This window comes from Oncorhynchus kisutch, unplaced genomic scaffold, assembly GCF_002021735.2.
Source record: "Oncorhynchus kisutch isolate 150728-3 unplaced genomic scaffold, Okis_V2 scaffold4072, whole genome shotgun sequence".
Taxonomy (NCBI): domain Eukaryota; kingdom Metazoa; phylum Chordata; class Actinopteri; order Salmoniformes; family Salmonidae; genus Oncorhynchus; species Oncorhynchus kisutch.
The window spans coordinates 37,220-53,534 of NW_022266017.1; the positions used below are offsets into that span (position 1 = coordinate 37,220).

Below are 16,315 nucleotides of genomic sequence, written 5' to 3' on the forward strand. Positions count from 1 at the left end.
TGTTGTTATCTGAAAATATGTTGCTCTCTTACAGTCTTCTGACTTCTCTGAGGCATGTTGCACTCTTACAGTCTTCTGACTTCTCTGAGGCATGTTGCACTCTTACAGTCTTCTGACTTCTCTGAGGCATGTTGCACTCTTACAGTCTTCTGACTTCTCTGAGGCATGTTGCACTCTTACAGTCTTCTGACTTCTCTGAGGCATGTTGCACTCTTACAGTCTTCTGACTTCTCTGAGGCATGTTGCACTCTTACAGTCTTCTGACTTCTCTGAGGCATGTTGCTCTCTTACAGTCTTCTGACTTCTCTGAGGCATGTTGCACTCTTACAGTCTTCTGACTTCTCTGAGGCATGTTGCACTCTTACAGTCTTCTGACTTCTCTGAGGCATGTTGCACTCTTACAGTCTTCTGACTTCTCTGAGGCATGTTGCACTCTTACAGTCTTCTGACTTCTCTGAGGCATGTTGCACTCTTACAGTCTTCTGACTTCTCTGAGGCATGTTGCACTCTTACAGTCTTCTGACTTCTCTGAGGCATGTTGCACTCTTACAGTCTTCTGACTTCTGAGGCATGTTGCACTCTTACAGTCTTCTGACTTCTCTGAGGCATGTTGCACTCTTACAGTCTTCTGACTTCTCTGAGGCATGTAGTGACCTCTTGAGTAGTGGTGGTCGGGGTGGAGGTGGTAGCCCATGATGGGGTGGGGGTCCGCTCAGGGGTTCACTTTTGAAAGGTAATTTTATGACATTATAAAACAGTAAAGCACTCAGTGGCCAGTAAATTATAGATACAGTTTCGTTAAGGAGGTGAAAAATCTGTCTTTACCTTTTTAGCAAGGTACTTAACCCTAATTGTTATTGTATTTGTTTATGGACCCATGTTTCCAAAACCTATTTATTCAATGTGTTTGTTTCACAGGGGACACTCCTAACCGTTGCTCTCTCAGTGGTAGGGACTTATCTGGGAAGCCTCAACAACATCATGTTGCGGACAAGACAAAGAAGAATCTCTCCAGATCAGAACACCCCAAGAAACACCAGCAGAGACGTACAGGGAAGAAATCTCACCACTGCTGCTCTGACTGTGGGAAGAGTTTCACTAGAAGGAGTGGCTTCATTATTCACCAGTAGATTCACATTGGAGAGAAACCTTACATAAGTTCAGTGTGGGAAGAGTTTCTCTGCTTCTAACACCTTCAAATCTCATCTGAGAATTCATACAGGGGAGAAGCCTTACCCCTGCCTTGATTGTGGGAAAAGCTTTGTTAGTGTAGGAGCCCTAACCATACCCAAGCTAACACACGCAGGAGTGAAGCCTTATAGCTGTGATCAGTGTGGGAAGAGCTTCGCTGTTGCTTACAACCTGAATAGACACAAGATAACACACGCTGGAGAGAAATAAGCCTTATTGCTGTGATCAGTGTGGGAAGAGCGTCAGTCAATCAGGGAGCCTGAATTCACACCAGCGAACAAACCTTAGGTCTGTCTATGAACAGTCATATCCATCTCCCATTGTCAAACAGTTGCCTTAGTCTGATCACCATGGTAACCTCTGTGGAGCATAATGTGCAGCTCTGATCTAGCATCAGGTCTCCTCTGTGTCTGTAATATCACACATTGGGATCTAAATTGATAAATGTTATCATAGGAAATGTACTCATGATACTATTATTATAATGTCATTATGTAGAATAATGTTTCAACAATAGGTGTATATTAATGTATTCAATGTAATATGAATTCAATCCATTATCTTCTAAATAGGAAGTTAATATAAAAATATAAAATTAAAGTGATATCTAAATTGATTAAAATGATACTAAAACTAATCCATAATATATTGAATAATAATATTCATGAGGTCAAGGAAAGATCAATGTATGTAGGTAGCGAGCCTTGAATCACCATTCGGAATACTATGAGATGCAAGTGCTGTCACGTCCTGACCTTAGTTCCTTTTTTATGTCTCTGTTTTAGTTTGGTCAGGGCGTGAGTTGGGGTGGGCATTCTATGTTTTGTATTTCTGTGTTTGGCCTGGTATGGTTCCCAATCAGAGGCAGCTGTCGACCGTTGTCTCTGATTGAGAACCATACTTAGGCAGCCTGTTTTCCCACTATGGGTTGTGGGTAGTTGTTTTCTGTCTCTGCACCAGACAGAACTGTTTCGTGTTGGTCTATTTTTTGTTATTTTGTCTTAGTGTTCTGAGTTTAAATAAATATGAACATGGACACTTACCATGCTGTATATTGGTCCGATCCTTCATATTCCTCATCAGATGACGAGGATAGCCGTAACAAGTGTCTAGGTTTACTGTTAAGCATTTATTAAAAGACTAACGTACAAGAGCTAATATCTTGCAATCAATGATCTAGCATAAACGTAAGCATGTCTGGTTTAATGATCTAAATGTAGTAATGAATAAACTTGCTGCATTTCTTTAAATTGACAATTCGGTGACCTGTCATGGGGAAGTTTCAAAATTACACAATACCTGTTTAGTGATGTTGTCAGCTGGAGATGATGTGCAGGAGCTTTTATGGGTCTGAAGCATTGCATGATGTCTACTTTAATGCTAATTAGCATTAGTGACATTTGAGAGTAAATCGTGCAGACTATATTGATAAAAGACACCTTCTCCGAGAGAGATTTACATGGTTATCAAAATGTCTCACCAGGGAAAGCCTAATGGAAATCACCTATTGGGAAAAATGAATGGTGGAAAACAATTGGACCCATTTCCCTGTTTGGCCACTAGGTTTTATGGGTATTATGACTCGTCCACGGTGGGGCTCTATAGAGAGAAATAGTAATGCCATCATTTTATAGGCACTAATTTTGCCATGGTTCGCTGGACAAAGCCTATGGGGAAATGAATGGTGTTTTTGTATGATGTTTGGATAAATGCAGACAATAAGGTATGTTGGAAACACAGGTTTAGATGCTATACAATCTATCAGCGAATGTCACTTCTTGTGAATTTTGAAGTATTTCTGTAATAAAACAAGCACATCACAAAGGCTTCATAATTCATAAAGGTCATACTCACTGACTGCTATTATCTCATAGAACAAAAACATATAAGATCTCCTTAGCCTGTGCGAACCTTATTTTCGCCATCAATTCCAAAACCCACATTTTTCCCCATACATTTTCCCATTGAGATGGCTGAACGAGCCAAAAGTAACTCATTTCCGAGTTTTGAGACTACAAGCTGAAGAGCTCAAATAGCGCGACATTGACATGATTGGTTTACGGTAAGTGAGGTGGTACTTCCTGTATAAACACAAACTCCTTTCCTTGACAACTTCCTTCCAGCAGTGTGTATCAGGGAGATTCCTAGATGTGAGAAGTGTGCAGGAGGACCTGAGAGAAAGGAATGTGTAGTATTGATGTAAAAAAGTTGTGTGTATAAACTGTAGGGGTACACATGGTGCTGGAGATCAGATGTGTCCGGTGAGAGAAAGACAGGTTGAGGTTACCAGGATCACAGTAGTGCAGAAGTTGTTGTATGCTGAGGGAGTGAAGGGAGTAGTAGAGGAAGATGGGTCCAGGGTGAAGGATCCTGAGAGGATCCCTGTAATTAGGCCGAGGTCAATAGAGAGTGAGATGGGTCCAGGGTGAAAGATCCTGAGAGGATCCCTGTGATTAGGCGGAGGTCAATAGAGAGTGAGATGGGTCCAGGGTGAAAGATCCTGAGAGGGTCTCTGTAATTAGACAGAGGTCAATAGAGGAAGATGGGTCCAGGGTGAAAGATCCTGAGAGGATCCCTGTGATTAGGCGGAGGTCAGTAGAGGAAGATGGGTCCAGGGTGAAAGATCCTGAGAGGATCCCTGTGATTAGGTGGAGGTCAGTAGAGGAAGATGGGTCCAGGGTGAAAGATCCTGAGAGGATCCCTGTGATTAGGTAGAGGTCAGTAGAGGAAGATGGGTCCAGGGTGAAGGATCCTGAGAGGATCCCTGTGATTAGGTAGAGGTCAGAAGAGGAAGATGGGTCCAGGGTGAAGGATCCTGAGAGGGTCTCTGTGATTAGGTAGAGGTCAGTAGAGGAAGATGGGTCCAGGGTGAAAGATCCTGAGAGGATCCCTGTGATTAGGCGGAGGTCAGTAGAGGAAGATGGGTCCAGGGTGAAGGATCCTGAGAGGGTCTCTGTGATTAGGCGGAGGTCAGTAGAGGAAGATGGGTCCAGGGTGAAGGATCCTGAGAGGGTCTCTGTGATTAGGCGGAGGTCAGTAGAGGAAGATGGGTCCAGGGTGAAGGATCCTGAGAGGATCCCTGTGATTAGGTAGAGGTCAGTAGAGGAAGATGGGTCCAGGGTGAAGGATCCTGAGAGGATCCCTGTGATTAGGCGGAGGTCAGTAGAGGAAGATGGGTCCAGGGTGAAGGATCCTGAGAGGGTCTCTGTGATTAGGTAGAGGTCAGAAGAGGAAGATGGGTCCAGGGTGAAGGATCCTGAGAGGATCCCTGTGATTAGGCCGATGTCAATAGAGAGTGATAAGAATAACATGTTTCAGTATTTTTTATTTGTTTTGGTGTTCATGGCCATGGTTGTCAACTGTACCGCAGGAATAGAATATAAATCACAGTGGATAGATGTGGTGGCAGCTGCAAAGATCTTGGGTGTACAATATTTTACTGCAGAGTTACAAGGTGTTTTGAACGATAATATCCCGTCCTCCCAGTCTGCTGGTCTGGTGTTGAATCAGAGGGCCAAAGAAGTGGAATAATTCTAAAGTTTTAATGGGTGTAGGGTTAGTTGGTTGGGCATTTTTTTCAAAGTGTAATGATTTCATTCTACAGAATAGTACTACAAAATAGTACGCTGATAAACAGACAAATCAGTAGGTGGCGACATGCACTTAACAATTGTATGCGAAGCGCTTATAATACCGAAGAAGAAGACCGTTTTATTGCTTTTCAACAGCTCTCGCGGGAAGTCTTGACTTCGACCACGGTTGCATTGCTGTAAATGAGGACGTCGGATTGAACATACATCGGGGTTTTCTGGTTCACTGCACGGATAGCGCTGCTGCAATCAGTCTGGTATTTTATAGGCTTCCATTACTGGGCCTTAGATAATTACAACTATCTGGACTCTCGAAGAGGACGTTGTTCCAACAGACTCTCGGGTTGAGTTAGACGATAACAGACAACATGATTCTTGGTGAATAGGGTGTTGAACGTTTTATTTACTTTAATAGATCAGGTAAAATCTTATCCAGGATCTTTCTAAACTAAGATTATTTATCACCACTTAAGTTTTGATATTGATAATGACATCTGATCGCTCTGATCTAGCTGTTTTTTAAATCTGAATTCTGCAACAAAGAAAGTAACTGTAAATGTAGGCTAGCTACAGATTTAATGTCACTTTTTTATTTGAATAAACGCTGAAGAAAGAATAGCTTCCACTATGGATCGGGTAAGTTCAGTTTACTTTTATTAACAGTATGCCTAATGTGGTGTATAACATGTCTAGGTCTAGTTATCAACTTTGATCTTCCACATCCATTCGTTTCATTTGAACAGCTGGACAGAAAACAAATGGTGGCAATAAACCCTGGGAAATGTTGTCCTTCAGCAAAGTAGCCTACTAGCCTAAAGCGCACGCATTGATACAAGGCAATGCGCAACGAGCAGGTAAAGTAAGACCATGGAGAAATAAAGCTAAATAAAGCTATGGATATGCTATGGATAAATAAAGCTAAATAAAGCCATGGAGAAATAAAGCTAAAGCTACACCTTGCAGTAGCGGTAAAATCACCAGGAAGCCAGTGATAATTGCGTTGTTTGCTCTATAACCTGTTAGTTAATATGCATTGACAAGACAGTGGCAGAATAAATTCAACCACACTTTTTGTTCAGTCATACATTTTGCAAGTAACAAAGTTACATGACCTTATGCATGGTCAAGCCACTTATTGTTTCCGACATTCCGACATTTTAGAACTACTAAATAACTATTGATTTAGTTACCGCAAGTCGCAAAGAAAACGGGCTGCCTCCACTATTCCAGCATTACCTCAGGTGCACATTTCCGTTCATTTAAGAACCAATGACGTGCTTCCTTTTTGTAGCATTTCTGATACGAATTTATTTTCAGCTTCATCTCAGAGTTCTAAATTCGAACCTGGTCAGCATCTCTGTTGCTTGGCAACAATACAGCTGCTATTAGCTGAAGTTAGCTTGTTTGTCCCAAGTCCAGCAGCTAGCCTCTGCAGCTAGCTAACAGGCAATGAAAGGTGTAATTGTTTCTGGAAGGTTTGTTAAAAAAATGACTAAAGTTACCTAACAGACCAGACCAGCTGACGATAGCTAGTTCATGTCCAAACGGCAGTCCTACATTTTCCCACAAAACATAATTAGCGAGCTAACGTTACATCAGTTAAAAACAAAATTGTCACGCAGTTAACTTACAATGCAATACAATGAACTTTTGCAACTTGTAATTATTCTAATCAAAAGGAGAGACTTTTAGATTTCTACAAAACCATCCAACTTTATTATTAATTACGGCAGTAATGGAGGGTTACCGGTCACCAGATGGTGTAGAGCAAAAAGCCCAAATAAGCAGGGTTAGGTTACTACTTTTTATAGTCCTCCTGAGTCCTCATAAGTAACAGATTTGTGAAATTATACAAGGGTACAGACAGTAACAGACAGCAAGATTTACATGGCGCCAGATGTCTGTCTAGGTCATTTACTGCTTGTTTATACAGAAATTATAATACAACATTGGACACTAGATCCTTCCCTCAACAGATGAAGTCCAGTGTCCATTTGTGATGTGAAAGAGAAACTGGGGGGAGAGTTTTCCTGGCAGAACAGCATTTGACACAGACACTAATCATGCAGTGGAATGTAGTTTAGGTTTCATCACCAAGGCATTGTAAATAAACTGCCAGCATTAGGCACCAGAGGCTCCTCTCAGGCCAACAGACAGTGTGAAAGTACTAATTGAAGAATATTCTAATATAAAAGGTCATTTGAATAACAATGTTGTAATTTCTACCAAACACTAGCTAGCTATGACATCGCCGAAGTCAAGGATCGGTAGGATAGTCAGTTTTAGGAGGGCATGTTTGGCGGCGTGAATAGGAAGCTGATTCTAGATTTAATTTTGGATTGGAGATGTTTAATATGAGTCTGGAAGTAAAGTTTACAGTCTAGCCAGACACCTAGGTATTTGTAGTTGTCCACATATTCTAAGTCAGAACCGTCCAGAGTAGTGATGCTAGTCGGGCGGGCGGGTGCAGGCAGCGAACAGTTGAAGAGCATGCATTTAGCTTTACTAGCGTTTAAGAGCAGTTGGAGGCCACGGAAGGAGTGCTGTATGGCATTGAAGCTCGTTTGGAGGTTTGTTAACACAGTCAGTTCTTGAAAAGATGTACGTGGAAAACAACGGCACAAGATGGCAGCTTCAGCAAGTCCCATTACTTTGTTTGTACCGATCCTCACGTTGAGAGCATAGCAGGAGGTACAACGTCTTGTGGCCTTAGAGCTTGTGTTATTTGTTTATGTAACAGTAAAGACTTTACGCCCGTCCCCTCGCCCCGACCTGGGCGCGAACCAGGGACGCTCTGCACACGTCAACAGTCACCCTCGAAGCATCTTTACCAACGCTCCACAAAAGCCGCAGCCCTTGCAGAGCAAGGGGAACCACTATTTCAAGTAGCACGCACCACCGCTAACTAGCTAGCCATTTCACATCGGCTACATTTAGAAGGGCCAAATGTATATAGAATGTTGTCGTCTGCGTAGAGGTGGATCAGGGAATCACCCGCAGCAAGAATGACATCATTGATATACGCAGAGAAAAGAGTCAGCCCGAGAATTGAACCCTGTGGTATCCCCATAGAGACTGCCAGAGTTCTAGACAACAGGCCTTCCGATTTGACACACTGAACTATCTGAGAAGTAGTTGGTGAACCAGGCGAGGCAGTCATATGAGAAACCAAGGCTGTTGAGTCTGCCGATAAGAATACGGGGTACGCAACTCACAGAATGAGACCGCCGAGTACTGAAGCGCGTAGCAGGTAAAAATCGTTTGTCCTCAGTTCCAACATTTCCTACCGGGTACCAAACTGCCTCTGGACGCAATGTCAGCATAATAACTGTTGGTCGGGAGTTTCATGAAATGGGTTTCCATAGCTGAGCAGCCGCACACAAGCCTAAGATCACCATGCGCAATGCGAAGCGTCGGCTGGAGAGGTGTAAGGCTCGCCGCCAACGGACAAATCTGGGTTTGGTGGATGCCAGGAGAATGCTACCTGCTCCAATGCATAGTGCCAACTGTAAAGTTTGGTGGATGAGGAATAATTGTCTGGGACTGTTTTTCATGGTTCGGGCTAGGCCCCTTAGTTCCAGTGAAGGGAATTCGTAATACTATAGCATACAATGACATTCTGCCCTTCCAACTTTGTGGTAACAGTTTGGGGAAGGCCCTTTCCTGTTTCAGCATGACAATGCTCCTGTGCACAAAGTGAGGTCAATACAGAAATGTTTTGTCGAGATTGGTGTGGAAGAACTTCACTGGCCCGCACAGAGCCCTGTCCTCAACCCCATCAAACACCTTGGGGTCTGGGTTCTAATTCATCCCAGAGCCAGGCCTAAACGGCCAACATCAATGCCCAACCTCACTAATGCTCGTGGCTGAATTGAAGCAAGTCCCAACAGCAATGCGCCAACATCTAGTGGAAAGCCTTCCCAGCAGAGTGGAGGCTGTTATAGCAGCAAAAGGGGGGACCAACTCCATATTAATGCCTGTGATTTTGTTAAGAGTTGTTCGACGAGCAGGTGTCCCTATACCTTTGGTCATGTGGTGTATGATGGGATAGTCGTGTAAATGCAACACAGGGACACTGAAAGTCAATCTTAAAAGAATCATTGTTTTATCAGCATGCTGGAGAGGTCAAACTTAGAAGTATAAAGTACCGTTCTGAAGGTATCTCCCTCAGGGAAGTCCCATTAGATCTCTTATATACTGGTTACAGACACGTTACAGAGTTCATAGGGTTGGTTCTGGCATGTCTGGCACCGCCTCCTGTCTTAACGTATAGAACAATGTTCATAGTGTTGGTTCTGGCATGTCTGGCACCGCCTCCTGTCTTAACTTATAGAACATATTCTGGCCGTTCTGCCAGATGGTCCTGAGGAGGGTGTCATGTTGCCCCTCTTCATATCTTTACCAAGTTCAGGCAGGAACCAAGGATTATTTGACAAGATGAACATTTTCAAGGCTGCTCTTCACATGATAACATTTTCCATCACAGGATGTAGAGACAGTATGTGGATGGAATATTTACTATATCTGTAGAATACGTAGGATCGAATAGTGTGTATATATATATATATATATATATATATATTATGTGTGTGTATATATACAGAAATAGTTGAATAGCATGGCCTTGACTAGAATACAGTATATACATATGAAGTGGGTAACAGTATGTAAACATTATTCAAGTGACCAGTGTTCCATGTCTATGTACATAGGGTAGCACAACCGGGTGGTAGTCAGCTAGTGACAAAGTTCCGGGCAGGGTACTGGGTGGACACCGGCTAGTGATGGCTTTTGTCATGATGTTGCCCTCTTTGGGTACAGCAAGCCCCAGCCCCATCCCCCTGCCTGCCTCCTTCAACTAGGCTGCTGTGGTCAGAGAGGTTGTAAATTCCTTGAAGATATTATCTCCTCATGGCCACAGTATAGAGAGAGTGAATTTTCATAGAGAACAAAGGCATTTCTTCCACCTCACAGAACTTGAGGTCCGAACAACATTTATGTTCCGGAGAAGGTATAAAAGATCGGTGAAGAATCCAGCTACGAACTGGTCCATTTGGTGCAATTTTGCGGGGCTCATGGGAGACGGTGCGGCCACATTACCATAACACTGTTTATATAATAGCCTCAGATATGAGGTTTACATTTAATTGTTGTATAAGATGAATGAGTGAGGATGATACTGTTTGTAAAATTGTGTAATGTGATTTTGTACTTTTTATTAAAGGAAACTCCAATTCCCTTTGGAGTTTAACTAAATCAGAGGACCGCCCATGAGCCCAGTTAGGGTCGGGCATCCTGGGACAGCCCTTTTCTGCAATTCCGAATAAAACCCCAACTTCGAGAAATTCTCAGTAGACCATGTTTTTCTCAATCACGAGAGGACAAAAAGGTTGCAGACAGGGAGAGGGGGATGGGGCTTGCTGTTCCCAAAGAGGGCAACGTCAGGACAGTTGGATATTTGTCTGGCCATTTCAGTGGTGTGGAGCTTGGGGTGGGTGAGGGGCTAATGCCCCCCAAACCCTGATTATATAAATGTATAGGATAACATAACTCTGCAACGCTTTAGGCTAGAAACAAACTGTAAAAGGCAACAGAAAGCGGTGGCTCTGTTCTTCATGGGGATAACTCTATAAATTGACATTCATTTAATTCAGGGTGGAAGGTAAAACCAAATAATTGATGGATTTAGTGCTAAATACTACATTATGAGCAGAAGTAGTTCAGGTGTTTTGCTTTTTCCTCTGGTTATTACGACAAATCACGGTTTCGCAGGTGTTGGCGTTCGCCAACATTTTGGAAAGGGGAGGGGACATTCGGCCCATATCTTGAGAGGGTGGAGCTCTTCCTTCTAGCATCTGTTAAGCTCTCATCCTAACACGTATGAACTCAGAACTAAATCGTGCGGCTGACTAATTACAAGAGACATTAGTTCTGGGTTAACCAAGATTGGCTCAGGGGTGAAAAACTTGTTCAACTCCAATGAATACTCAAAGGTTCTGAACATAAGACAGGAGGCATTACAAGTGTACTACTTCCATTTAGAAAAATTAGAAGTGTTATACATTTTTAAATTTGTAAAAAAATATACCACTAACATTTGAAAAATTCTCTGAAGTGATTGAAGTGTAAAGTAGTGAACGATTACACACTTCAGGAGAAAGAAGGTATTATAAAGTAATCAAATGTTTGGTCTAATGATATTTTATGTACAATACTTCTGTGGTCACCAGGACAGAGCTAGTTCGTCCCCCTCCACCCTGCCGGAGTCCCCTGGTCACAACTCTCCTGGGAGTGCCTTACTGCTGGATCTGAAGAGGGTTTCTGTGCGGCTGGTCGACTGCAGGAAAACACCAGGGCAGAGTGGAACTGTGAGAGAAGGACACAAGGAGGGAGATGGAGATCTGATATCATCAAGTAAGAACAATGGGGTGTGTGGATGAGAACACAATATGGTTCTGTAATTTCTGTTAATTGATTGATAAACAGTAAACACTCAGTGGCCAGTAAATTGTCGATCCAGTTTCGTGAACGGAGGGGGGTTTACTTAATAAACGGGCCACTCCACTGAGTGTATATTGATGATCAGGGCCACTAATTGTAAGGTTGCTGGTTAGAATCTCTAAGCCGACTAGGTGAAAAATCTGTCCATGTGTCCTTGAGCAAGGTACTTAACCCTAATTGCTGCTGTAATTCTCTCTGGATCAGAGCGTCTGCGAAATAACAAACGTATTTATTCACACATATTTCCAAAACCTAATTATTCAATGTCTTTCACAGGGGACACCCCTAACTCTCGTTCTCTCAGTGGGAGGGGCTTATCATCTGGGGAGCCTCAGCCACATGATGTTGCTGAAGAGACAGAGAAGACTCTCTCCAAATCAGAACATCTCAAGAAACCCCAGCAGAGACGTACAGGGAAGAAACCTCACCACTGCTGCTCTGACTGTGGGAAGAATTTCACAAGCCGAAGTGGCTTCATTATTCACCAGCGGATTCACACAGGAAAGAAACCGCACTGCTGCTCTCAGTGTGGGAAGAGTTTCACTGCATCTCAAACCTTAAAATATCATCTGAGAATTCATTCAGGGGAGAGGCCTTACCCCTGCCTTGATTGTGGGAAAAGCTTTGCTTTTTTGGGCGCCCTAAACATACACAAGCTAACACACACTGGAGTGAAGCCTTATAGCTGTGATCAATGTGGGAAGAGCTTCAGTCAGTCTGGCCACCTGACAACACACCAACTAACACACACTGGAGTGAAGCCTTTTAGCTGTGATCAGTGTGGGAAGAACTTTGCTCTAACTTCCTCCCTGACTAGACACCAGCGTACACACACTGGAGAGAAACCTTATGTCTGTCTATGTGGGAAGAGCTTTGCTGTAGCTTCCAATCTGACTACACACCAGCGAACACACACCAGAGATAAGCCTTATAGTTGTTATCAGTGTGGAAAGAGCTTTGCTTCTTCAGAAACACTAACTATACACCAGCGCATACACACAGCAAAGAAACCTTTTTGCTGTGGTCAGTGTGGGAAGAGCTTTGCTGTAGCTTTCTCCCTGATTATACACCAGCGAACACACACTGGCGAGAAGCCTTACAGCTGTGATCATTGTGGCAAGAGATTCAGTCAATCCGTACACCTGAATACACACCAGCGAACACACACTGGAGAGAAACCTTATACCTGTGATCAGTGTGGGAAGAGCTTCAGTCAATCAGGGAACCTAAATTCACACCAGCAAACACACACTGGAGAGAAACCTTAGATGTGTGGAAAGCGTTGTTCATTTAGGGCCTATGTGGAAAAACACCAGAAAACTAAAAATGTACGATCTTTGTCCCCATGTGCAGTCGCAAACCGTAGTCTGGCTTTTTATGGCGGTTTTGGAGCAGTGGCTTCTTCCTTGCTGAGCGGTCTTTCAGGTTCAGAAGCTTCTAAAGCCATGTCAATTTTCTGGAATTTTCCAACCTGTTTAAAGGCACAGTCAACCTGTTTAAAAGGCACAGTGTATATAAACTTCTGACCCACTGGAATTGTGATAGTGAATTATTAGTGAATAAGCTGTAAACAAATGTTGGGAAAATTACGTGTCATACACAAAGTAAATGTCCTAACTGACTTGCCAAACTATAGTTTGTTAACAAGAAATCTGTGGAGTGGTTGAAAAACAAGTTTTAATGGCTCCAACCTAAGTGTATGTAAACTTCCGACTTCAACTGTAGATGCAGTAAAGAAGTCAATCGAACTCGAGCAAAACAATGGAATTGCCATGGAAAGAAAAGGCCATGGGGGAATAATCCTGAATCTCTTCATTGCCCCCCAGCAAAATTATCCTACGTTTAGACTATTGTTTATATGTGTATGTCACAATATATTGAGGTACAAATCAGAGTATAATGCTTGTATGTCAACCCCAAACAGAAAATGTTAATTTCATATTCCCCAATCAACTGCATTACAGTTAAAAATGATTGACTACCACCACCAGATACTAGCTATGCTAACCGGAGTAAGCATTTAGAAGTCACTTCAACTTTTAAACGTTATCCTGCAAAAACAGCCAAATGTATCCAAATTGGACTTAAGTAACCGCATTGTGAGCCTGTTACAATACATATAGTGCATTCGGAAAGTATTCAGACCCAGTGATGACCCCAAATTAGTCGATTGTTTGGTTGTCAGGCTGTTGGTTTTAGTCAAGTAGGAACGTGTGTGTGAGACACACATACATTTTCGGATCAAGCATGAATATGCTTTTAGTCTAGGCCTCCAATAGATTAGTTACCTGAGATGGGCGCAAATATATATATGCTCCTCCCAAATTTTGTAACAATGTGGAGGGCTCTTTGGCTCCGCGTTGACGGTACATCCTGTAGAAAACAAACTCACTTCTTGCACTGTTTCGCGAAGAGCAAGAAGTATGAATTCCCTGACTTCTACTGAGGTCGTATCACCATAAATGCTGCATGGCCAATGCAGATGTCGGATTGACCATGCAGCGCAAAGATGCACAATGTGCTTCTCTCTCCTGCCAATTTGTGCACATTCATTGTTTCATAACTTCATTGTGTGAATTGTTTGCGTTTGATATCACTTCCCCATTACATATCACCAGTAGTGCATTCAAACGTTAATTCCTAATCTACAAGGTTTGTTACTTTGGTTACAGTAATTTATGTTAATGCATTCAATATAATTATTACAGTCTTCCCGGTATTATTGTCGGAGTCGACACGTTGTTTGCAGACCGCACAACCTATGCTGCACTTGTGAGAAACGAGTTTTGGTTGATTTCATTCCATTTATGAGTTTTGTCACTTTAGTCAGTCTTTTGTTTGGAGCCTCCTGTCTATGTTGAGTAAGGACCCACATGCATAGAAGTAGGCCTATAGGCTACCTGGCCTGCGGGCAAATGTACATAAATGTGCCCATTTGGAGATCTGATAGTATTTCTGGTTGGCTTAACGCACCATCACTAATGACCCGTGGAGCTTCTCAAAGTAAATGTTGTCTTCTTCACCTCAAAACAGCAAGCAACCAAAGTCTGTTTTTACATCCATTGAGAATTGCAATAGTTAATCATTGTATTTGGAAAATCTTTCCAGCTCTCTCACTTTAAATAACCAGTGTGAAAAGATAAAATGCCATGCTCTGATCCAGTGGGAATGTCATAATAGGCCTACCTGATCACTTCTTATCAGTGCGCGACTTGGACTGAAACAGGTTCTGGTACTCATGCTGCTACTGTTTATATTTTGGTGCATTAGCGCCACAATACTTTTGAGCTGATATTCTACAAGACTAACGGAAGCTCAAGCAGTAGAACATTTTGAGGTGCCGGTACTCAGCTCCATTGAGCTCCTGCCGAAGTGTCTTATCCCTTGTGCAAATGGCCTACAGCTGTGTCTATCCAGAGCTCATTGGAACAGGAAACTGAGGGTTCATCTGATCTTTTTCTTCATGTTGCAAGTTCGCTAGCATAAGCTTCGAGCTGGACCCAAGTTAATAGTTGATATAAGTTCGTTGCAGACAGGCCATATGTCGCCAATGTGATTCATAGGATATTTTTTTATTTTTTTTAACATCTGGATATTTTCTACCTGCAGGCTGCAATGTTTATTTGTTGGCTTTATGTAGGCTATTTTTACATAGTTGGCAATTGCAATAGAAGTTACTTTTTAGGTTTGTACCATTTATTAAGATTTGGCTAGGTTTGATTAACCACATGACAAATGTGCATATGAAAACCATAACTGGCACGCAGATCGGTAGAAATGGTAAGATATATTGGCATTCCAAATGAGAAAGGTTGCGAACTCCTCTTGTAGCCTGTTACTGGTAACTTCAGGAGAGTAATGGCAGAATCGGAGAAAACCAGCTGGAGCGAGGAGAATGGTTGGGTCAGGTTACGTTTTTTTATCTAGATCTCTGGCGCCCTCGAGGCATTTGCCTTATTTCATCAAACCGTAAGCTTAAAATCATCAGATAAGATCAGTGCATATAGTTAATTTTATTAAAAAACATTGGGTGTGTCTATATGTAGAAAAATACACTTTGAAACATTTAGATCAGTTGGTCAAAAGAACAGATGAATTTCGGTCTACAGAATTTTTTTGTTGGGATAGCCCTAGTCTGAATACTTTCCAGATGCTGCATGACGATTTGACGAATATCCACTTTGTTAGATTAGATTTGTTGAACGGTCTTCGTTCCATTGACTCCTTTACTGCATCTATAATATGCAGCTCTGATCTAGAAGCAGGTTTGCCATGTCCATGCAATATCACACATTGTCATCTAAATGGATAAATGTCATATATTATATTGATTAAAAGTCACCTTGTCCGACAGAGATTAACATGGTTATAAAAAATGTCTTGCCAGGGTAAGCCTACATGAAACACAGCCCTTATAGTCAGTGTTTCTAAAATCTCCTATGGGATAAATGAATGGTGGAAAAACTATTGGAACCATTTCCCTGTTTGACCACCATGTTTTATGGGTGTTATGACACATCCACTGTGGGGCTCTAAAGCGTGAAGTGGTAATGGTATCTTTTTATAGGCACAAATTTAGCCATGATTCGAAGGGGGGGGGGGTACGTTTTGTTCTATGAGACTCTTCATCAGCTAATGTAACTTTGAATTTTGAAGGATTTATGTAATAAATAAATATTGTAATTGTTTAAGGTCATTAACTGACTGATACTATCTCATAGAAAAAAACCTGTAAGTTCTCCTAAGACACTTATTTTCTGCATTTATTCCAAAAACCCTATTCTTTCTCCCATTTAATTTTACGCATAGGGATGGCTGAACGAGTCATAGGCAACTCATTTCCGGGATATAGGACTACAAGCTCTTAATTTTAAAAATAAATAAAAAATTAAACGGACTACAAGCTCTATAGCTCTGTATAGTTCCACATTGATATGATTGGTTGATGGTATGTGTGTGTGTGTGGGGGGGGGGGGGGGGGGGTACTTCCTGTAAACACATCTCCCTTGACTACTTCCTTCCAGCAGTGTGTA

At 42.2% G+C, this 16,315-nt stretch overlaps 1 protein-coding gene across 2 annotated transcripts; it reads left to right on the forward strand.

The window, feature by feature from the left end:
* The first annotated feature begins 4,920 nt into the window (after nt 1–4,920).
* On the forward strand, nt 4,921–16,212 carry LOC116373849 (zinc finger protein 664-like). Of its 2 annotated transcripts, XM_031822127.1 has the most exons (4): nt 4,921–5,417; nt 5,525–5,635; nt 11,012–11,195; nt 11,559–16,212. In XM_031822127.1, the coding sequence occupies exons 2-4, from the start codon at nt 5,621–5,623 to the stop codon at nt 12,548–12,550; spliced, it is 1,191 nt and encodes a 396-aa protein (XP_031677987.1). In that variant the 5' UTR covers nt 4,921–5,417; nt 5,525–5,620; the 3' UTR covers nt 12,551–16,212. The 2 variants fall into 2 exon arrangements, with proteins under 2 accessions (XP_031677987.1, XP_031677986.1); XM_031822126.1 differs by lacking the exons at nt 4,921–5,417; nt 5,525–5,635 and having other exon boundaries at nt 10,360–11,195; nt 11,559–12,813.
* Nucleotides 16,213–16,315: the final 103 nt, after the last annotated feature.